General features: G+C 38.1%; 2 protein-coding genes across 2 annotated transcripts in view; one reads left to right on the forward strand and one right to left on the reverse strand.

The window, feature by feature from the left end:
• LOC108709068 (interleukin-5 receptor subunit alpha) overlaps window positions 1-24191 on the forward strand; it is a 137689-nt gene that overhangs the window by 4353 nt on the left and 109145 nt on the right. The gene's annotated exons all lie outside the window — the stretch shown is intronic.
• nr0b1.S (nuclear receptor subfamily 0 group B member 1 S homeolog) lies at window positions 1013-5244 on the reverse strand. The gene is made up of 2 exons (XM_018248695.2): window positions 4368-5244; window positions 1013-1418 (listed from the first exon to the last, which is right to left on the reverse strand). Exons 1-2 carry the CDS (start codon window positions 4966-4968, stop codon window positions 1177-1179), a joined length of 843 nt encoding a protein of 280 aa, XP_018104184.1. The 5' UTR covers window positions 4969-5244; the 3' UTR covers window positions 1013-1176.

The following is a 24191-nucleotide window of genomic DNA, read 5'->3' on the forward strand; positions in this document are numbered from 1 at the left end:
CAGGGTGGGTAAGGGGCATGGCCAAGATATTTTATTCCTTGAGGACCCATTCTACTTAGTCTTCAGGACCCACAGCCCAGGTGACCCGGTTAAGTAAAGGGTTAACATCTGTGGGGCACTAGGGGGAGATCTGCCATAACGTATTGAACCCCATGGCCACTGATGAAGGGCCTGGCTCCCATACAGTCCTATCAATCTCTCATTGACCTCACAGAACAACAAAGACTGATATTATAATTATGTGCAAGTTCCACTAGGTGTCAGTCTCTGAATAATATAAACTGACCTCCAGGGCTCTATTTAAAGGGCATATAGTAGGAACTCTTCAAAAGCAGCTCTGGAGATCAGTTTTTAATATTCAGAAGCAAGTAACACCTAGGGGCAGATTTATCAAGGGTCGAATTTCGAAGTTAAAAATACTTTGAAATTCGACCATCAAATTGAAATACTTCAACTTCGAATATTGAAGTCAGAGTTTTTTTCACTGAATTTGGGTGTCCTGCGGTCGAAGTAAACTCAACGATTAAATCCTTCGAATTGAACAATTCGAATGATTTCAGTAAATGATCGAATGATTTTACTTTGAATTCCAAAAACTTAGAAAAATGCTCTAGAAGGTCCCTATAGGCTAACCTAGCACTTCGGCAGGTTTAATTTGACGAATTATTGAAGTCGAAGTTTTTTAAAGAGACAGTACTTCAATTATCGAATGGTCGAATATTCAAACAATTTTACTTCAACTCTAATTCTAAGTCGTAGTATCCTATTCAATGGTTGAAGTATCCAAAAAATTACTTTGAATTTCGAATTTTTTTACCTCGAAAATTCCCTCAAATTCACTTCGACCCTTGATAAAGCTGCTCCCTAGTGATACCTGCACACAGATACAATATCAGAATTCATTGAGTAATGCTAAACACTTACACATGTTGCTGTTGTGCACTTGGCCATAATGTAGGTGGGACGGTATCACTATTTACTATTATGGACCCTACATAAAGGTACTGGTCAATGTTTAATTCTTTCTACTTTACAACCACAAATGCGCTTCATTCTTCTATGAATAAGTAGACTGGATGAAAATGTCATTTGAATGAGAACGATTCTGTTATCTCAGGAGAGATTTCCTATGATCATCTTCTTATCACATATAACATATAAGGAAGCATTTTGTAGCTACATTTTTGGCCCCAGCATCTCCAGCAGCATATGGTCCATATTGACAGAACCAATAATAGGTCTGAAGAAAAGTTCTGCAATGGCGTTTGAGTTGATGCTTCTGAGGAAGGAGAGAACAATCATTAACTTGGAGAACCTGCTTTGCTCCCATTGGTGAATCTTGACGTGTTCATTTAGTGCTTGTTGGGCTTCATGCTGAAGTCCCTGAATATACTGGAGACAGTGCAATCCGGGCAACTCTGAAACGGAAAAATTCATACATGAAATTCTGGTTCTCTCTGTCAGTCCTATATATGTATGTCCCCTTGAAACAGGCAGATCAGCAGAGTATGTTGCACATATTGATATATATATATATATACTATATACTCACTTTAGAGACCTATGGGCCCCACAGCAAATTTCTGCTCCATCTCTTCCTGCACCGCTAACTAGTGATGGGCGAATTTATTTGCCAGGCGTGAATTTGCAGGGAATTTCCACATTTCGACGCCGGTGAATAAATTCACATATTTGCAGCGAAAATTCGCCAGTGTCAACGTTTTTTGTGCAGCGACAATTAAACACATGCCCATTGTCTTTAATGTGTGTCAAATTGTCACCGGCATCAGAATTGTCATTGGTATTAATTTTGATGCCTGCTGCAATTTTTTTGCCATTTCGGGACTTTCGTGGAAAATTTGCGGGGTTTTTTTGGCGAAACAGGACAAATTTGCCCATCACTACCACTGAGCTCATACCTCCTAACATTTTGGAAATAGAAACAGAGACACAAAGATTTTCTGCACTGAAATTTTTGACCACACCCATTTTGTGGTCACACTCCCTAATTACCATGTTAATTTTACAAAATGTGGCCGGTTATGAAAGTTTGAACACATTTCTGTGGTTTTTATGTGTTATTACAGTTTTACTAATGAATGTGAATTGACCTTTAAGCTGCAAGTCACAGCTTCTCCAAGAGACATGCTTATCTTAAATTGTTACTATTGTTTCTTTCCTTATCTTAAATGTATGTATACTAAATGTATACTAATGTATCTAAGTGCACCTGCCACTTATTCTGGGCTCTCTGCCAAAAGCTAATTTAGTTAGAAACACTGTATCTTTTTCTGGCTGTTAAGTGCAGGAGATCAAAGAGAAAGTCAGGACATTTCAGTAACAATACGGGACTGCGGATTGAGCGGTCAAAATTGGGACTGTCCTGCAAAAAATGGGACAGTCAGGAGGTATGATTATATCCTTAAAGGTGAACTCCACACAAACATAACTTGAGCTTTTTGAAAAGTAAAAATAATTTTAACCAACTTTGAAATATACATCATCAGGGACTGCGGGTTGAGCTGTCAAAATTGAGACTGTCCCGTGAAAAATGTGACAGTTGGGAGGTTTGAGCTTGATGTGTCGTGTTTGGCTCTGCTGAAGTTACCCAGAGTGATTGTTAACTTTACATATTGTGGTATCTTTGTGTAATTAATGAAACACTGTGTTAGGAATGTCCAACATCCAACTGTTGTTGCAATAGCTCTAACGGGATCCCTCTGAGGATCTGTAGTGAAAAGACATCTGAGGGCCGCAGACTTATTTGGGGTATTTTCCCCCTAAAACATGGCTCTAGCTGCCCCTCTTATCTCAAACTCCAGCTCCAGATTCAGCCCACGTCCAGCCAGATAAAGGCAAAACATTCTAGAGAACAAAAAATGACCGTTCAACACAACCAAGGATTGATCCTGCTGGATATAAGGACATGTCAATTCTCAAACATATGGGCAACTTATCCCAAAGCAATGAATCCGACTTTTGCTTTCATGAGTATTAATGCACCCGAGTTCATTGCTGACTGGTTTGTACAGGTCACTACACTATTGCAGGACAGTATTTGTACATTAGTATTTGTACATTAGTATTTGTACATTATCATTCACTCAACAGACATTGATAATATCACTGTGCAAATTTGCACCTTCCTAATAAATGAATCTGCTTTCACTGTTCTACATGCAGCTGCCAGATAAAAGCTGATCACTGATTGGTTGCCATAGGTTACTGCCCAGCTGCAAAGTTGCCCATGTTGATAAATGAGCCCGAACATTTTATAGATAATTGGATAAATTGTTGCAAGACAACATACAACGTGAAAGGCTTTGCACATTCAATATAAGTTGTGCTTAATTCAATTCTGTAAAAGAAAGATATTCTTTTAAATGGGACCAACTGTAAACTCCGTACCATAATGCTGTATCTCCAGTATATCTTAGTCCTACAGTTTCTGCTAAGGAGAAATGTATAGTTGGGTATAATGATGTTTTAGGTGAGGGATTATCCTCCAAAAAACGACTTCCATTCTCCAGGGCTTTGTATTGGTAGCGTCCCCCCCAAAATAAGAGTTTTCCCAACTCCCTGATAAATATATAGTACAGAGGTTAGTAAACAATGAAACAATATGTCAAGTACATCACATGGATGGACACACTGATGGGCTTTGCTCTTAAAAACTTCAATCTAAATTCATGTCCTTCAATTACTTTGAGCCCAAACATTAGTTATTACAATTACTGGGGAGCCTCTACAATCAAACTGTGACCAGAAAAAGTTACACTGGGACCAATGGAAAAGACTGGCAGAATAACTGCTATTAAAGAAGGATTAGTATAAATACTGTGTCTATATATATATATATATATATATATAAAACTATTAGTGATGGGCGAATTTCTCCTGTTTCGTTTCGCCTAAAAATTCGCACACTTCCCGCAAAATTCGAGAAACATGAATTTTGATGGCGGCGTCAATTTTTTTTTCCGGTGACAATTCCGAGGCACATTAAAGTCAATGGGTGTCTATTAATTGTCGGCAACGTTGGAATTGTCACCGGCAAATTTTCACGGAAAATTCACGAATTTATCCGTCATCAGCGAAACGCGTAAATTTGCTGCAAATTCACGCCTGGTGAATAAATTCGCCCGTCACTAATAACTGTTATAATGCATGCAGAATAGAACTAATATAATAGAAGTAATAGAATAGAAGTAATATAATAGAAGTAATACAGTAGGTGTTTACAAGGCACCATACTATAACAAGTGCAGTGTGTAATTCTAGAAATCCAGTTATAAAAATTCCGCTTGTTAATTTTTTTCCGTTCCATGCCAGTTTTATGAAATAAAAAAAAAAGCGCATCTCATTACCTGGATTGAAAAGCACAATCCCTTTCAAATAAGCGTATTCCTTGGTGCTGATGTCCAGGTCCCAGCACTTGTCCAAGAACTCTTTGATCCATCTGATCTGAGCTGCTGACGGGAGCTGATTGAGTTTATGCTGAGAGTTTCCAATGAAGCTGTTCTGCTGCTGCTGCTGCTGCTTTCTCTCACCCCCCTGCCTAATGGTGAGAATCCTCTGCAGAATGCTGGGCTCCGATGTCTCGACTGTCTCAAAATCCACTTTGTCCTGCGCAAGTCCAAGTACCAGGAGAGGAGCCCAGCAGCTTCTGACCAGCACTAGTTGCTCATCCAGAGGGAGCTCCTGGAAACAGGGGACATTCTTCACAAACCTCAGGGTCTTCACCAGCACGGCTGAGGCAGCTTTACATGTTACCTGTGGGCTTTTTAGGGTGACTTTCTTCTGCGCCCCACAGGAGCAGCCTTGCCCATAGACTCCCCCTGTATGGTTTCCATTCCTGGGGTTGCTGTTGTGGGAGTCCCAGTGTTCTTCATTTTTCAGAATGTTGTATAAAATGCTACAATGCTTCCGGTTATCCACTACACAATGACATTTATGTAAACAAGCCATGAGGAGACCCAGCTAGAGCTAATACAATGCTGACAGCTCTCCGGCTGCCTTATCTCTTCTCACTAATGATAATTTGCCTTTAAATGAAGCCACACAGGGAAAAACGCTGTTCCTTCTCCGCCTGCCCCTGAGGTTATTTATACCTTTGTTTCCAGTCAGACAATATCTACAGTTCAGAAGGGGCAGACGTTCATTATTGGCTGAAAAAGAGAGAGAGAGAGAGAGAATGCATGGACCTCCTCTGCTCCGTAGTGACCCCGTGTGGAGCCTAAGAGCAGATTTGGTCACCTGAATTCTACATAAACAATAAAAAAAAATGTTTTTCCCTGAAATGAACTCCCTGACCTTGCTGTTAACTGGAAACTGAGCTAAAAGGCAGTTATATTTCTGTTAGTGGAAGGTACAAGCTAAGGCCAAGTTAACATCTGGTTTAATAACTTGTGCAGGTTGTGTTTTTACATGAATGTTTTATCCCCATAATAAATGACCCTAACTGTCATCAGCAGTTAATAATTCCATGCAATTCCTGACTTGTACAATAAAATGTACAAACTGGGGCGCACCTCCCACTGCAGCGGCACCTCCACATACTGCTCTCTGGTCCAGTCAAATGCTCAATTTAACAGGCTAAAGGTTACGGAGAGTGTCCCTAAAAATCAAAGCTTTATTTCAGGCTTTATTAAAAACAGTGAACAGGCATCTTTAAGGAACTCACTTCCCATTCTATGACAGGTATGGTCACCTGACGCGTTTCATGCCTCGTTCTAATGAACCTGTTGAAGGGAGATTTCTGTGCCCATCAATAAGAGCAATCAGCCCTTGGCCCACATGGTATGGCGGTTGTTGCGCTTGCTCATTATGCACACGCATGCGAATGTTTTTTTTAAAACATTGTTTCCCCCAACCATAGGTGCAGGCTCTATTTTTTAGTGTTTAAAGGTGCAGCTACACCAATTATTCTCTAAAGTTGCCACCTCAGCTGCCAAAATGCCCAAAGATGCCCCTGGCACCACACACACAACACACACACACTTACATACACACACACTCCCACACTCCCACACTCACACTCTCACACACACATTCACACACACTCACACACTCACACTCTCACACACACACACAAATTCACACTCACTCACACACACACACACACACACACACACACACACACACATTCACACACACACACTCACACACACTCACACACATTCACACACACACACACAAAACACACACACAAGACACTCAGATATGTTTAGAAAGTCATGATGAGACAGTAAGTGTAGCAGCAATTAAAGGGGACCTGTCACCCAGATATAAAAAGCTGTATAATAAAAGTCCTTTGCAAATTAAACATGAAACCCAAATTCTTTTTTTTTTTTAAGCATCCATTCCTGTTATAAACCCAATTAAATTCTCAGCTGTCAATCATATAATACTTGCCCCGCCCCTATGCCTGAGGCAATTACTTTCACTTTCCCTTCTGCACTTTCTAGATTTTACAACCCTCCACATTCCCCCCTCCCCCTCCTCCTCCTCACCATCTAATGTGAAGCCAGTGCTTGGACATAGACATCGGGTGCCCCATTCTGGTGCATAAATAACATTTTGACATGATGCAACGTTTGCCTTCAAAACAGTGTCCACAAAATGGCTCCTGCCAGCTTGATGTGATGGTGACTAAACAAAACAAGAATTAAATAATTGATATAGTGTAAGTGATGTTTATTTTCCTTGACTAACATCAGAAAAATTATTATTTTTTTGGGTGACGTGCCCTTTAAAAGGATTAAACATCATTGCTGAAGATTATTTTTACGACACTCATGTTCCAGGTACACACATGTGCTGCAAACTATTTACATTTGTGCTCTTTAAAACGTATGAATTGACATTTGGTTTGTGCTCTTTACACATACATATTCCTTTATTTGTCATTCACTTACACAATGTTCCACTTAACCTCCTGTCTTACCTCTTCTTCTTGACTTTTCTGCTACTTTTCTGCTACTCACCTCTACAAGGTTTGATGGCTCATCAGGCTATAAACCCCTACTTTCTGCCTTAAACCCCTACTTTTTGCCTTAAACATTTCTCCTCTGCACCACATAATATTTTCAATGTGATTTTTATCTTTACCCCACTTTCTCTTCTCCACAATGTAGGACTTCACTCTGTGTATGATTGGGAGTAGCTAAAATGTGGGTTTTGGGACTTAACAGATGTTTTCCAACAGTTGAGTGATAATCAACGATAGACAATGGGCTCAATGTAGAGTAACTTGAAATCACTTAAATAGGTTCCAGGTGCTTATACAGGAAGAACCTTACATTGTATATGGGTCAGTATAGTAAGTATTTTCTTTTATATACTTGATCCATATATATATATATATATATATATATATATATATATATATATATATATATATATGTATATATGTAAAGTTATTTAAGATTGGTTGAAATGGTTTTGTATCATCCTTGAGAAAGGTCCTAACAAAGACCGAAACATTGGTACAACACAATAAATAATTGAAGCTTTTTTATGGGAGTGTTGGTTCTTTGAATACATGGTCATATATATATATATATATGTATATATATATATATATCTTTCAAAGAAGTCCAGAAACAAGTTTTTTGTGAAGCAAATCACTTTTACCAGTGCAGGTGAAACAAATGTGCAACGTTTCCTGGCTCCCGCCCCTTTCTCTACCCCCAATAGAGTAGAGGGGTAGAGTGGGATATTGAGAAAATAGGAACCCTGCATGTAATGATATATAACTAATTGGTACAGTCAGGATATGAGAGAGTAAGTTTGTATGTTCTGAACCATGTATCCTGTATAACATAGACATTGCATGTTTAATTCCATATGCATAAGATGGGTGTGTCTATTGCCTTTATAACTGTGTAGTGTTATGGGTGTTAACATTGCGTGAGAAAGGGGCGGGAGCCCCGGAACGTTGCACGTTTGTCTTGCCTGCACTGGTAAAAGTGATTTGCTTCACAAAAAACTTGTGTCTGGACTTCTTTGAAAGATATATTATTTGTCTACGAAAGTGGACTAAGTCACAGACGGGTCAATTGCTCCACTCCAATTTGTAGGAATATATATATATATCAAAATATATCTATATATACACAGTCAAGCTGACAGTCAATGTCAGGATTGACATATTAGATCATGAATAGAGAAGGACTAGTATTTCTCACACAATCACAATAACATGCCCACGAGTATGGAGTGAGGGAGAAACCTAATAGTGGTAACCAGGGAGAAGACAGGAGCAAAGTTGAATAATCTGGGTCAAGGCAAACAGCAGGTTTCAAAGAGGAAACAGGCAGAGGATCAGAACAACAACAGCAACAACAACAACAGCAGCAGATTTAAGATGATTTATCTGTAGATAAAAGCAGAGAAAGTCCAGTGCACATGTGCTCCAATAGGCACAGCAAGTATCATTGTATTGGCATCAATCCACAATGTGCATTCAGATGCCAGAATAAACCCATATTCACTCATTTACTTCTTCTTCTTGGTATTCGTGCATCTGTGTCATTCTTTCCAGACGTGTGATTTCCAGCAGTTTAAATTGTCGCTGTTCTTGACACTTTCCTGACAATTTGCCAATGGACTGACACATTTACAAAGCATTTCTTGCTTTCATCAAATTCTCAGATTCGGTTGGATCCTTTTAGGCAGTTCTTTCTTATGTGATGTTATACATTTGCAATTTAGTGTCAGCACTTTAACATCCTAACAAATTAAAAACTTGCCTAAAAAAAACAAGACTTCATTTATGAATCCCATGGGCATAAGGGCTGGAGTCCAATGAGGCAGAAAGTTGCACCTTTAAGGACTGAGTTTTATGGATTGTCCAACCAGCAGGGAGGCTTAAAATAATGCTGCATAGAAGTAGATGGCAAACTATAGTAGGTGATGATAATCAATATCTTGTATAATAACCACAATAACCTCCACCATTACAAACCACTCGCAATGAAAGGTTTATCAAACCAATTGTACATATTTGTCCCAATAGTTAAAACATAAAAGTATCTCCTACTGATCTCACCAATTCTTTGTTAAAAACTGGAGGAAAATAATTAAATAACCCAATACTTTAATTCCATTTGCATAATGATTGTCCCGACATAATCTCCTTTTTTTTTTTTTAAAGAATCAATAAATCCCAACTTAAGTATGATTACTTCTACTTTTGTAATAGGGGGAGAAAATAATAGCTACAGGGGGACCAATAATATTTGCCTACTTTGGGCCCTATACTAGGACCAGCGGACCAGAGGGCAGATAACATTGGGGGTGGGGATGTTGGGGTGGGCATGATGACATCAGAGGTGGGGCACAAAGATGTTGTGGAGTTAAGACAAAAGGTTTATCACAGGGTGATGGCATCACTCAGGGGCTGATTTATCAAAAATGGAGTGGGCGTTTTTTTCTCGATTTGAGGAAAACGTAGAGAAAAAATGCACACGTATTTTCTGAAACCTCTAATAGTCGAAATTTCTGCCTGAAAAAAACTCGCCAAATAATAGCTGGCGATGTTGTATAGAAGTCATTGGGAATGTTCTCTAACAAATCTACTACAACAACAACTTTTCAGCCTCATTGAAAATTAATAGGACAATGAGAATCTCGCTGGCATGCGACTTTTTTACCACGAAAAAAAAATGATGGTGGGAATATTTGGTCAAATTTTCAAATAAGCTAGTATTCAAGAAAAAAAGTCACATGAGATTTGTCTGCTTTTTGTTTTTTTAAATCAGCCCCTTAGACGCAACTGTCTGGATTTTTGCCAAGTTTTCACAAGGTTTTAAACCAGACAGAAAGTTTTCATTTCCAGTTGAAAACCACACGGGTGGCAACCCTATCTCTAGCTATATTTTGCCTGATGACAAAGCCCAATCCTTTAATTACATGTATGGGATCTATTCTACAGACATCAGTTATCCAGAAAGCTCTGGAATACCGCAATACTTGTTTAGAAATACAATTTCCTTTTTTTGATTGATTTACATTTTTATTTCTGTTTAAATGTGAAATGAAATGCACTAAGTCATCTTAAGGACTCTTAGGGGGAATATAATTAAAATCGCAAGTGTTACAATGAAAAAATATTCGCTGCCGATTATTACATTGTGCTTTATCGCTAAGCAAAGATTTCTTTAACACCTGCTCTGGAGTTTCGTTATTTTGTCGCAAAAAAACCCCAATTGTGAAATTTTATTACATACACTGCCAATGTTTTCAACAGCCATTTGGCCGCAAACTTTGCGAGGAAGTCGTTGAGGTCTGTAATCGGTGAAAAAGGGTGAAAAAGGGTGCAAACATGGTCGCTAACATTCGCAAAGATGTTTGCGAACATCTTTTGCAGTAACGACTAGGGATGCACCTAATCCAGGATTGGGTTCGAGATTCAGCCAGGATTCGGCCTTTTTCAGTAGGATTTGGATTTGCATATGTAAATTAGGGACGGCGAGGGAAATCACATGACTTTTTGTCACAAAACAAGGAAGTAAAAAATGTTTCCCCTTCCCACCCCTAATTTGCATAATTGCAAATTAGGATTCTGATTCGATTCGGTATTCAGCCGAATCTTTCGCAGAGGATTCGGGGTTCCGCCAAATCCAAAATAATGGATTCGGTGCATCCCTAGTAACGACATATTACATTCCCTCAATAGTATTTAAATGCTTTTCATTTATTGGCCAGATAATTGTTTGGATTTCACAAGGCTTAAAACTAAACAGAAAGTTGAGACCCGAACAGATTTTATAAAAACTGAACTGTCAAAACGAAATAGGAGACAACCCTACCCTATATTATGCAAGACGTTTTTATAATGCCACCTGGAATGAGGAAATGTAAATTGCTTAGAGATTTCATTCTGAGAAGGCTTTACACACATTTTGGCTACAGGTTTTGCCTCCAGGCTAATAGATTTTTTTTGGCCCCTTTGAACTTTGTATTTGTGATCCATGTTAATAGGGGACATACAGTAGAAAGCCCTTTGTAATAAAAATAGGGATGCACCAAAAACAGGATTTGCTTGGGGATTTGGCCAGGATTCGGCCTTTTTTAGCAGGATTCGGATTCAGCCAAATCCTTCTGCCTGGCTGAACCGAATCCTAATTTAAATATGCAAATAAGAGGCGGGGAGGGAAATTGCAGGATTTTTTTCACTAAACAAGGAAGTAAAAAATGTTTTCCCCTTCCCACCCCTAATTTGTATATGCAAATTAGGATTTGGTTCGGTATTCGTCCAAATCTTTCACAAGGATTCGGGGGTTCATGTGAATCTAAAATAGTGGGTTCATGCATCGGTAAATAAAAATATTAGGTTACATTTTGAACATTTGACATAAATACAAATAATTAAATACTATGACAAGATTTTATGTGTTGGATGAGCCGTCTAGTTACAGGTATAACCTCGTGTTTTTGAGCATAACTTTCTTCTAAGGATAATATGAATATTATTTACTCGGCTCTTGTGTAAGGGCCACCAAGGATTTCATATATGAAAAGTCAATTAAGTTGTGTCCCATGATGAATAAAAATGGGAACGGATTGCACTTGATTTAATGTTAATCACACACTAAACTATTCATGAACGTTCTGACCATGGAACATTAATGTGCCTGAAGAAGACCCATAAAATCCAAAGCCATATCTTAACAGTAGAGTCCCATAAAAAGCTTTCATCATTGCAGCATGTCTACATAGTTACCAGTTACATAAGGACCTTGGCATATTTTACAGCCTATAGTTCTCATTATACTAATGTCATGTACCCTTGACATTGAGTTTTAGTGCAGTAATGAAATGCACTTTCTGTTATACTCTCTCTCTCTTTAATGCAACGTTTACAATTCATTGCGGGTGACTTTAATGATTAGGTGAACCACGTGGCTCCCTTATATTGTAATAAAACATAATGCATTCTCGCTGACCCAAAAACGACCTTGCTGCTCGGTCGTGTTATTTATTGTGACTTAGGACTGACAAATTGTGAAATGAATCTATTTGTGGTTCTATTCCAAAGCAGCGCTGGGAAAATCGCTTATTATAGCAGTTCATTCATTTTAACAAGAAAAAACTAAAAGTTCTGCAACGTGAAATCACTTGCTTTATTCAGCTCTTCTGTACATCTCTAACGTGCAACTGTGTGTTAGTGCACCTTAAATATTTTATTCAATTTATGATGTTTTACATTCTCAAACATATAAAGGTATAGGATCTGTTATCTGTAAACCCGTTATGTGGAAAGCTCAGAATGACGGGAAGACTGCCTCCCATAGACTCCATTTTAATTAACTAATTACAATTTTTATAAATGATTTTATTTTTGCTATAATAAAAAAATAGTTTTTACTTAACTCGCAGCCAGTGCCGAGAAAAGCTGACCACTCTCCCCTCTGCAAGCGTCTCAACACGAGTGCGTCCAAACGCAACCTGCGCACACATGCACTCTAACATATGGGATGTCAGGGGAATGGGGGAAGAGCATCGGATGTGAGACCATAGGATTGGAGGGGAGGGAGAGCGTTGGGAGGAAGGGGAGAGCGTCTGATGGGAGGAGAGGGGAGGGAGGAGAGCAGGACACAGGGCAGCAAACAGGGACTAAAGGACCTATTTCCCATTGGCTTCTTCTCTTTTAAATATGCTGTACGTTGTATTTAATGTTTAAAGTGCCCTTGGTAGACACGAAACACGTCAGGCCTTGATTCTTAGTTTTGGAAAATAAAATGTACATTTTAACCTTTTACCGTCTGACTTCAGTTCTACTACTTTGTGGGACCAGGCTTGTGCCAGCCTCCTTTGATGCTTCTTAGGGACTAGAGGTAGGCTGGGTCACTGGTAAAAACTAGTAAAAAACCCGATGGGCCCGGACAAGCCCCCCTCCCCCGATCTCTGGGCCTTCAAATAAAATGAATTGAAGCGCAGATCACGCGTCGGCGCATTCGTGCCGCGTGTTTGGTGCATGCGTGCCAACGTTCATGTTACGCTGTCTCGTTCTCGCATGCGCGGGCGGGGGGACTGCTTCCAAAATTTGCCAGCAAAAAAATTTGCTGCGACAAAAAAGTTTCTCGTGTTAAAATTGTCGCTCATCAAAATAATTTTGACGGCCATTGACTTCAATGCATTTCACCAATTTTTCGCATTTTCACAAATTTTTTTAGGAGTTTTCCTGAATTTTTTTAGCGCAGTGAAACGGGACAGATTCGCCCATCACTATTTGCAGCTAAAATCTTCCTAGTTATTGTCACCTTTACATTGAAGGCCAGTGATGCTAATAAATTCAGATTTTCCCATAGCTGTTCTATGATAAAAGTTTAAATATAAACCACAATGCTTATGATACTTTGTATCCAATATTGTTATAGTCTATAGCTGACTGTGACCCAGAACTAACTCCAAGGTTCCAGACTCTTCCGCCTGTAGCAGCCGCCTTTGGGTTTGGGTGGAGCCCTCCGCTACTCAGATGCCGCCAGGTCTTATTGAGGGAGAACCAAGGAGAGTTCTGAGTGAGCAAGGGAACCAAGCGTAGTGTTGTAGAATGGGAAACAAGGAACTTAGTCAAAAGCCAGGCCGGTAACAATCAATCAATACAGTAGAGATACAGGAGACGTAGGAATAGTCCAGGTCACAGACCAAGTTCAAACACACCAGATTCACAGTATAAAACAGGATCAAATAGAGTAGTCAATATACAGGCAGTGGTCAGGACAAGCATCTGACTAGACAAGGTCAGGGACAGCCATGTGGCGAGCATTCCCGCTTGCCCCCTAGAGCTCCAGGTACTTTCCTTACACTGACTTTATTCACCTTAATAATATTGTGCAGTTAAGAAGAATCTAAACCTTCCACAAAACGATCTCCGAGATTCTCTAAAATAGTTGACAAGAATTCAATTTGAGAAAGAAAAGAATTCCCCAGTGAGAATGCTGCTTACCAGCCCTAAGTCTTACAGTATCATTAGATATGGTGTCCCACATACAAAAACATGCATCTGTTTATTTAAATCTTCATCTGCTATCTTGACTCCCATGGATGGATTAAATAATAATGTAGAACTGAAATGTCTGGAATGGGACTAATAATCTTGCATACATAGTTGGTAAACATGCAGTAAAAAGAGCAATGTTCAATAGCAACATCAAGGTCAGCATGAATACATGAAATACCGCAAAGGAACAGAAAGAAACATCTCATATTTACTACTCTCTGCCTTTATTTGGGAACCTGTCATGAAAACTGTGGCTTAAAAAGTGAAACCAATCTAATCACTATGTAATATTTGTTATGATTATTTCATGTAGCCAAGAAACGCTTGTGACCACCAGACTTGGCCCTGAAACTCTCCATAATACAAGAGAAGTCGAGACGTTGGATGATTAGGAAGAACAGAATACGGAGATAAATAGAATGTTATAGATGAGCCATATTCAGACAAAAGTAGGCAGTCTGGTTATTTTCAGACATTCTCTTTTCAGCAAGAAGTGCTGTCAATAATGAAAGTTCATGACTGTAATATTACACACAGGGGTCATCCACTAGACAGTTAAGAAGGGTCAAGGTCTCTTTTGCTCTGGGAACTTCAGACATTCCAAGTTTCTCAGTAATATTGTAATAGAGGCTTGACTTTACCATGTTCAATCCCTGCATCAGAACAATGGCAAGCTTTTACCAGTTTACTGAATTTTGTGTATAGCGCAATGACCAAGTCATATAAGTCAATGACCAGCCTTTGAAGAACAGCTCATATATTGTAAAATTCAGCCAAAGGAAGCTCATTAAAGTGGTCCTGTCACCCAGACATAAAAATCTGTATAATAAAAGTCCTTTCAAATTAAACATGACATACAAATTATTTTTTTAATTAAAGCATTCATAGCTGTTGTAAACTCATTTAAACATCTCAGCTGTCAATCAAATATTGTCTGCCCCTCCTCTATGCCTTAGGCAATTACTTTCACTTTCCATTCAGCACTTCCTACATGTCACTGCTCTCCCCACATTCCCCCATTCTATTCACTATTTAATTGTGTAACCAGGACATGGGGATGGACATCAGGTCCCCCCAATCTCTTCACCATTTAATTGTGTAACCAGGACATGGGGATGGACATCAGGTCCCCCATTCTGGTGCACAAACAAGATTCTGAGATGATACAAGACTTGTCTTAATAACAGTGTCCCACAAAATGGCTGCTGCCTGCTTGTTATAATTATGAATTCCCAGACTGAAGGAAACATGATTCAAATAATTTATATTGTGTCATTAACTTGACTAACATTATAAAATAGGATTTGGAATAATTGTTTTTGGTGACGCGTACCCTTAAATAAAGGGTTTTTTTTTACTTTATTTGCAAATTCACAATTGGTTAAAATTGCCATGCAACTATTGGCAGTAGAACTTGTCATGAAATGGGCCATCGGAAGGCCTGGAGTATGCAGCAGCAGCAGCAGAAAGAGATTGTAGAAAGCAGGAGACAACCAGAGGACAGAAAAAACAAGATAAAATGAAAGGAGCAGAACAGAAGTGAATTTGAGAGAGAGAGAGGGGGAGAGAGAGGGGGAGAGAGAGGGGGGGAGAGAGGGGGGGAGAGAGAGAGAGAGAGAGAGAATGAAGAAGATGTAGAACGGACAACAAGTAGTAATGTAGGTGATGGTATCTCAAACCATAAGTAGGTGAAAAATAAGATGAAAGGAAGGCATGAGCAAAAAGATGCAAACTAGAGTGGATATGGCAGAAGAGAAGTAAGAAACAATAGTAGAGAGGAGGTAAATGCAAATGTATATATACAATATCTATAGTTTACTCTTCTATATTCTTCACTTAGGAGAGACTCAGCAGAACGAATGGGTTAGTGGCTACTCTGCTATAAACCACCAGTTATTTAAGGGCATATTTATCAAGGGTCGAATTTCGAATTGGAAAAACTTCAAAATTTGAATTAAAAAAGACCAACTGAAATGATGTCAAAGTTTTTGTTTTGGTCAAATAGGTCTGTTTTCGATCGAATAGGTCCGTATTTGGCCGAATTAGAATCATACGAATCGAAGGAATAGCGCATTCAATCAAATTTGATTCAAAGTTTTTCCCAAAAAATTTACTCCAAGTAGGTTCTAGGAGGTTCCTCATAGGCTAAAACAGCAATTCGGCAGGTTTTAGATGGCGAATGGTCAAAGTTGAATTTTTAAAGAGACAGTAAATGATAAATTTTGATATTCGAATTTTCAAATTTTTGAATTTGGACTATTCCCTAGTCAAAGTACACAAAAAATTGCTTGAAATTCAAATTATTTTTGAAAACTCACCACAACCTTTGATAGATCTGCCCCTCAGGGTTAGGGTTAAGATTATGGTTAACCCCTCAGGGGCATATTTATCATGGGTCAAATTTCAAAATGAAGTTGACGTTTTTTTTTGGCCGAATAGGTCTGCTTTCGATTGAATAGGTCCATATTCCGTCGAATTTGAATCCTACGATTCGAAGTAATAGCGCATTTGATCAAATAGGTTCTAGGAGGTCCCCTATAGGCTAAAACAGCAATTTGGCAGGTTTTAGATGGCAAATGGCCGAAGTGAAATTTTTAAAAACACCGTACATGATAAATTTCGAGATTCAAATTTTTACATTTTTTTCAAATTCAAATCAAATTTGGATTAAAATAGCTTGAAATTCAATTTCAATTTGAAAATCCATCTAGACCTTTGAGAAATCTGCCCCTAAGTGTTATACACACTTAAGATGAGCCATTCTACTGCTGAGTTGTGGCCGTAGTGATCCCACTCCCCTGAGCTTTACACATAGACATTCACACGGATACCAAGAGAGAGGAAAGAGACAGATTTTGAAAACATGGAAATACAGCACTTCTGAAGCAAGACCAAGTCAGCCTCTTCTTGTCCAACGGGCTTCTCTGGAAATTGTTCAGATATCAATTGGACAGGTTTAAAAATCCCATCGGAGCGAGTACCCAACCAGCTCATTAATGCGGTCCTGTATGTTTGTGGCCCATGAGACCCAACAGTTAGATCAGCCCAATATCACCCAAACTTGCCAAACGAGCAGATCTTTCAATACATGACCAGCTGATGATACATTAAAGGCATCATAAACCTTTCATAGAAGCCCACTAGATTAAAACTCTCAGTTTGTTTTCTCTAGTATATTATCAACTTTTTCCTGCAACTAAAATCCTGTCTGCTCTGTTTATACTTATTTCACTTTTCTTGGTTTGAATAAGTTGATGCCATTGTCATTAAACACTGCAAACACCTAAACAAAACTATATCCACCAATATATATTATGATTACAGTATAATACAGGTATGGGACCTGTTATCCAGAATGCTCGGGACCTGGGGTTTTCCAGATAATGGATCTTTCCATAATTTGGATCTTTATACTTGTCTACTAGAAAATCATGTAAACATTAAATAAACCTAAAAGGCTGGTTTGGCCTCCAATAAGGATTAATTATTTCTTAGTTTGGATCAAGTACAAGTTATTATTTTGTTATTACCATTGATGGGCGAATTTGTCCTGTTTCACTTCGCCGGAAAATTTGTGAATTTCCTGCAAAATTCACAAAACGGCAAGAAAATTCATGAAATGCGAATTTTGACACCCGCGTCAATTTTGACGCCGGCAGTAAAGTCAATAGGCATCTAAATAATGGTGACATGCAAAGGTTTTGACGTAATAGATTTTTCCGACGTGCATCCAAAATTTTTATGACGGTGGCGAATTTTCATGGCAGTTTTGCGAATTTATTAGACAGCGGTGAAACACATAAATTTGCTGCAAATCTGTGCCCATCACTAATTATTACAGAGAAAAAGGGAATCATTTTTAAAAATTTGGATAATTTGGATAAAATGGAGTCTATGGGAGACGGCCTTTCCGTAATTTGGAGCTTTCTGGATATTAGGTTTCTGGTTAACGGATCCCATACCTTTACTGGCAAGCAAATATTTCACTGTAATAAACAATTATATACAGAAGCAGTTGTAAGGATGATGGAGAACTCTCTGCAAGACTTCAGATGTGTAATTTAGAGTGCTACAGTATGGGGAGCAATAGTTTTAGGAGAGGTATATGCCCCCTGGAAGCCTGAATTGCCCTTGTCTATCACTAATCAGCCTCTCTGTTTTCCTGTATATAGAGAAAAGCAATGAGGACAAAGTGATATAAGTCATGAGCTTAGTAAAATGAGCAAGTAAATAATTGAATGTTCTGTTCATGTCCCGATTAACTCAAGGCTGAGTCAACATTGATTTAATGTTAATGTTTGTGGCACTAGTGACAGACGAGTGAATAGAAATCACATTCCACTCTTATGTCATTGGCTTCTTGAATAAAAACAACATTTCATTTGCAAAGAAAGAATCACTTAATGATCATGACATTCTGAATACTTTATATTAGCAAACATAAATGAAATGGTTATGAGTTGTGTAGCATCTTTAGCATTTGTACAGTAATGACCAACAGTAGCAGCAATTCTGCAGCAGAATAAGGGTTAGAACTGAAGGTGGCCATACACGATGTTGCCAAACGAGCGGATCTCTCCCCGATATGCCCACCTTGAGGTGGGCAATATCGGGCTGATCCGATCGTGGGCCCGACGATCGGATCCTAATGGTGGCTTTACGGGCGGTCGGATCGCAGGACCACACCAACGACGGGATTTTTAGTCCCATCCGATCGAGATCTGGCCGACTTTCGGAAGCCGACTTTCGGAAGCCCATCGGGGGCCCCCATACACGGGCCAATAAGCTGCCTACTCTGTCTGTCTGCAGCTTTTATCGGCCCATGTATGGCCACTGTTAGTCAAGACCTGCAACATAATGTTTCAACTTTATCATGACATTGACAAGGTTTGTACAGTAGATCAGCAGATTTACCTTATTATTACTTTCTGCCTATTGTCCTACCATTTTCTTTTCATTTGCAATGCTGAGTACAGTCACCAAGATCTAGAGAAGATCTAGAGAAAACATGCTGAAGTTCTCATGTTTGAAAAGCAGGCAATGCAGCCAGCAAAGGGCAGCTGAGTGTATGAAGCCTATTTTCTATAGATATTGGCATCTCACAGGGTAAAGTAGTCTAGTGCTTCTAGATTATTGTACTCTTCCTTAAGTGCATGTAAGCAGGTCTGGTCTGGAAGTCAAAATAGGTCCTGGCATTCAATGTACAGAGAGGCCCAATCAGCTCCCACCAGCCCACTAAATAATGACTTTCTATGACATTTGCCAGAAGCCACAGATTGCCAGTCCAGGCCTGAATGTAAAGGCCTCTATTCAAGCTCTATATAGAATTTATAGTCATTTTACAGGAAATAATGCAACACTTAGGGACAGATTTATCAAGGGTCAAATTTTGAAGAAACAGGAGTTTCCCATAACTTCGGAATTTGAATAAAAAAAGACCAAAAATGTATTTAAAAAAAGCGAAGTTTTTAACTTCAGGTGAATAGGCTGTATTCGAATAGTTTAAATCAAAGTTTTAGCGCATTCGATCAAATTCTAATTGAAGGATTTGCAAATCCACCAAATGACTCCAAATAGGCTCTAGGAGGTCTCCCATAGGCTAAAATAGCAATTTGGCAGGTTTTAGATGGCGAATGGTCGAAGTTGAAGTTTTAAAAAGAAAGTACATGATGAATTTCAATATTCGAATAGTCGATTTTTTTCAAATTAGAATCAATTTTTTTTTTAAAAATTTGAATCGAATTTTGACCTATTCGATAGTTGAAGTACACAAAAATAGCTCAAATTCAAATGATTTTTATATCGAATTTTCATTTCCCCATAGGGGGAGATTTATCAAGGGTCGAATTTCAAGTTTATGGGAGTTTTTAAAACCTCCCATCAACTCCCGTAAACTCAAAATTAAAAAAAAAGACCTCTCGAAATGTATTAAAAAATATATATATTTTTTAAAAACAGGTGAATAAGATCGAATTTTTCCACCAAAAGATTTTTTTTTTAAAAAATTTTTTCCAAAAAAATATTTTCTTTTCAAAAGTCCACCAAAATTGTAGACGGTCCCTTTAACCATTCGCCATCTAAAACCTGCCGGATTGCTGTTTTAGCCTATGGAGATAACTCCTAGAACCTATTTGGAGTCAATTGGTGGACTTTGAGAAATGGAAGTTTTTTTGGAAAAACTTTGATTCAAATACGATTGAAAACGGACCAATTTGATCGAAAACGGACCTATTCGGCCCAAAAAAAAACTGATTTTTACATAAATTAGAACATATCCAGGGATTTTCCTGATGTTCTGATTGTTCTAGAGCTGGCTTCAGCATCGGTTTATGTTACCATTATCTACTGTTGTTCCTTATTTCAACTGACATGTATCTGCATATTTCACCTTTATTTTTTTCTTTCTGTGTGCACATCCATGTTTATTACATACATGCATTATTTCTACTTTTTTTTGTCTGTGAGTGAATTTATTAACCTTGATATCAGCTTAAATATTGGTAAAGGGGTTATAAAATACATAACATACATAAAGGAAAACATGACTGAACCTTGCACCGCACAAAGAGAAAAATAATTGAGTTTCTGGTGATTTTTTAGGCAAAGTGGTGTGCTGAATACAGCCAAAAATTGTCGTGGGAATGAATCTCAACATAATCATGAAAAGGACTACCAGCACAATTGTACCAGAGACTGAGAAAAAAGCTTGCTATACACAATAACATCTGCTCAACTCGAGAGGTCAACATACGAGTGGGTCTTTCCGAGATATTCCCATCTAAGGTGGCCAATACCTGACTTTATCCAGTCGTTGGCCCTAGAGCCAAACAATTCGATTACAATAACTGGAACAGGAGCCTTTGGCTAGTTGATGCACTCCTTGTTCTGACAGGAAAATTAAACCTGTCAGATTGATATCAGGTCAATTTTCAAGCAGATATTGGTGGGGTGGGCATTTTTCCAGTAAAATGTAATTTTTATTATTTGAGTAAAAAATTTTACTTTACTTTGCTTTACATTCAATTACATAAGCCGACAATCATTTTGGAAATAGCCTCAAAAAATAGATTTGCCCAGAAAGCAAATTCTCAGGTGTGTCTCCTGTTCCTATTCCCTTCACATACCTTAGCATCTGGTGCACAGTCCCTAAGAATTGGAAAGGTAAAAAAGATCTATGTTGATGCACTTTCTGCCTGATAAGTCTACACTTGTACTGACACTATCATCACCTCCTCTTAGATATTTGGGCACCTCCTCATCCCTTGTGAGATGACTGCAAGCTCATTGGGCGAGCTTCTGACATTTTGGTAGCACTTTGGTGTTCGTGGTCCAGACAGTGCAACAAGTTCCCATGTTTTTCTGCCCCACGGAGGAGAGATGAGCCTAATACTGCTGTTCGCACGCAGGAGATTCCATGCTATATGTCTAGCTTCCTTGGGCATTTGTAAGATGCAAAAATATTCAGGCTACAAAGAAAGCCCTAAATTAACTGTTTATAAATAAATGCTTTACTTTACTGATAAGTCTGAAATCTGAACAACTTTTGACTCTCTGGGAAACCAGGAGTTTGTAGACTCCATTTTCCATAAAAGTCATATTGTGCCTGTAGCAAGGAAAATTAATTGTCATATACAATTCAAGGTCTGTAAGATTATCAAACAATTGATTTCTCTATGTACCCTGTAATAATACTGGCAGATTTGTTTGGCATTTGTTTTTAATGGGTTTTATCTTTCAAGGTTAGTGTAATGCTTTTAGAATGGAACAATTAAACACATGTTGGGAACAGCTTAGTGAGTGCTTAGCCCACAATTGCAAAAGCAACACTTAATTGGTTTCTTGGCAGTCAAAGATGAATTCAAATCATTCAACTCATAAAGTTTAGTGAAGGTATTGGATCACTTTTTTTATGTATAGAGGTCTTCTATCACCCTTGTTGCATAGAGATATTTCTCAGTAGAAAGATGATTGTTCTACAGATCTCAAACGAACTAATCTGAGGACACACAATTTGCTAGTGGCAGGTCAAAATAATAATTCCCAGTTACCATTATTGCTGGATATGGCAAATGAAAATGGCCTATTATAAATAAATATACATTTCTTATATTAATCTTTCAGGCTGGATCTCGAATTTAAAAAAAAGTTGTCTATTATTGTCTAATTGAGTTATTTAACAAGGTTTTACTAGAATAACAATGAAGCTGGGATATTACCAAATAGAAGTTTATTTTACTTTTATTTAATTATTAATGGGCAAATTTATTAAAAGTCTAATTTCGAATGATGGGGATTTTTTTTACTTTAATACATTTTGAATATTCTCACAATTTGACTGGGAGGTTATTTATGAAAAAATGTGATTGTCTAAAATGATTTAACAGGAACGACCCGAAAATTAGATTCATATTCAATTGGAATACAAATGAAATTTGAATCGAATTTTCCTCTGAAAAACATTTGAATGTCAAGAAGCCTATTAACATCTTCAATTGGGTCAACGGACCTTTGCTATTGACTTTTAATGGATTTGGCAGGTTTTAAGTGACAAATATTCATATAAGAACTGTTTCTGTGGTCAAGGTATGATAAATCTCACATTCAAATTTACATTCGAATTGGGGGAGTAAAATTCGAATGTATGAATTTTGGCAAAAAAAAAATATGTTACCATTCCACCCTTAATAAATCTGCCCTTAAGTCTTCTAGGGGAGTTTGGAAAGGGGAGTTTGTTAAAACAAGGTGCTAGGCTGCAATTATTTTTTGGAATTAATTAACATGTATGTCTTTCCCTTGAGTGACTAGCACTGCTGCCTAGTGATGAGCAGATTTTTTGACAATATATGGTTTCACCACCAGAAAGTATCATGAATCGACAGCAAAAAATTTCAAGCTGTCAGTTTTGTATGTGACAAAAAAGACACACAAGAAAACATCAGTACATCATTTTATCATTCCCTCTCCTTCCACATTAACTAATGGGGTTTGAGCTCCCAGATATTGGGCCAGATCCAATTCAGCGAGAAAAAAGTGAAAACTCATGGAAGAGGTTCCATTTGAGATAGAAAGTGTTTCTGAATGGAATTCCATCTGTTGATCATGTGAAAACTATTGAAGTCTATGGAAAAAAACTGGAACTGAATTTTTCCCCTCTTCCATGAGTTTTCACGTGATAAACTATGAGATAATGTTTTCTCACTAATTGAATCTGGTGCATTATCTGTTGGTTGTCAGATTTATAAGTTGTGCCTGTGTTAGTAAGCTAGTAATATATACTGTAAGCTATAGATACTTTTTGGTTAAACAGCAACAGAGTTGCAAAGTGTAGTAGTAGATACCATTACCAGTTGACCAGAGGTAATATAAAAAATCACAGACATATTTTAAGAAATTGGCAACATGAGCGTCTTTTTTTTCTATTGAAAAAGCAGTTGTAGCCTAGTGGATAGGAGTTTCTCTATCAATGCATGTGATTTTGCCTTCACAGTGTAATTTGACAAATTTTAAAACTGTTTTGTGATTTTTGACACAAAGCGAAACATGGCAGATTTGCACAACACAGTCAACAAGACTTGAAAGTAAGGAAAAGATGTATTATTAGTAGCATAAAAACTAGGAAAAAAGCCTGGTGTTGCAAAGAAACGCCCATAGACTGTAACATTTTTTCCAAATTTAGAATTTTTCTGTAGTTACGTGAATTTTCTGGTGAAGCGAAATGGGACTGATACTCTCATCACTACTGCTGAGATATCAGTTTATATTCTTTACCAGTGTCTGTGTGCATTACAGTAGTTAGTTGTGTACATGCTTGTAGACTGTGTGTTGGGGAACTATGGTTTCCAGGGTGAACTGTTAGTGCACAATGTTTTTGAAACAAAGGCCGCATTTGATAAAAGTCATGTGTTAGGCAACATAACAATTAATTTTTGTTCCAGTTGGGAATTGTTGGAATCCCTTCTACCAGCCTAAGATGTGCATTGGCTAAAGAGTAAGATAGTTAAGCACTACCACCTCATTAAACAGATTGGTGTTTGTTCAGTATTGCTAAATGTGGCAAATAGGGATGGGCGAATTTGACCCGTTTCGTTTCGGCAAAAATTCGCCGCTGACGAAATGTCGCTGATGCCCATTAAAGTATATGGGTGGGCGTCATAAAAATTTTGTCGTGCGACGAAATTGTTTT

The sequence above is a fragment of the Xenopus laevis genome, chromosome 2S, assembly GCF_017654675.1.
Source record: "Xenopus laevis strain J_2021 chromosome 2S, Xenopus_laevis_v10.1, whole genome shotgun sequence".
In the NCBI taxonomy this organism is placed as follows: domain Eukaryota; kingdom Metazoa; phylum Chordata; class Amphibia; order Anura; family Pipidae; genus Xenopus; species Xenopus laevis.

Coding starts and splice junctions, on each gene's coding strand:
- nr0b1.S (XM_018248695.2), bottom strand. CDS start 4,968: ATGGCTTGTTTACATAAATGTCATTGTGTAGTGGATAACCGGAAGCAT. Junction 1,419..4,367: donor GATTGTGCTTTTCAATCCAG/GTAATGAGATGC, acceptor TTTCCGTTTCAG/AGTTGCCCGGATTGCACTGT.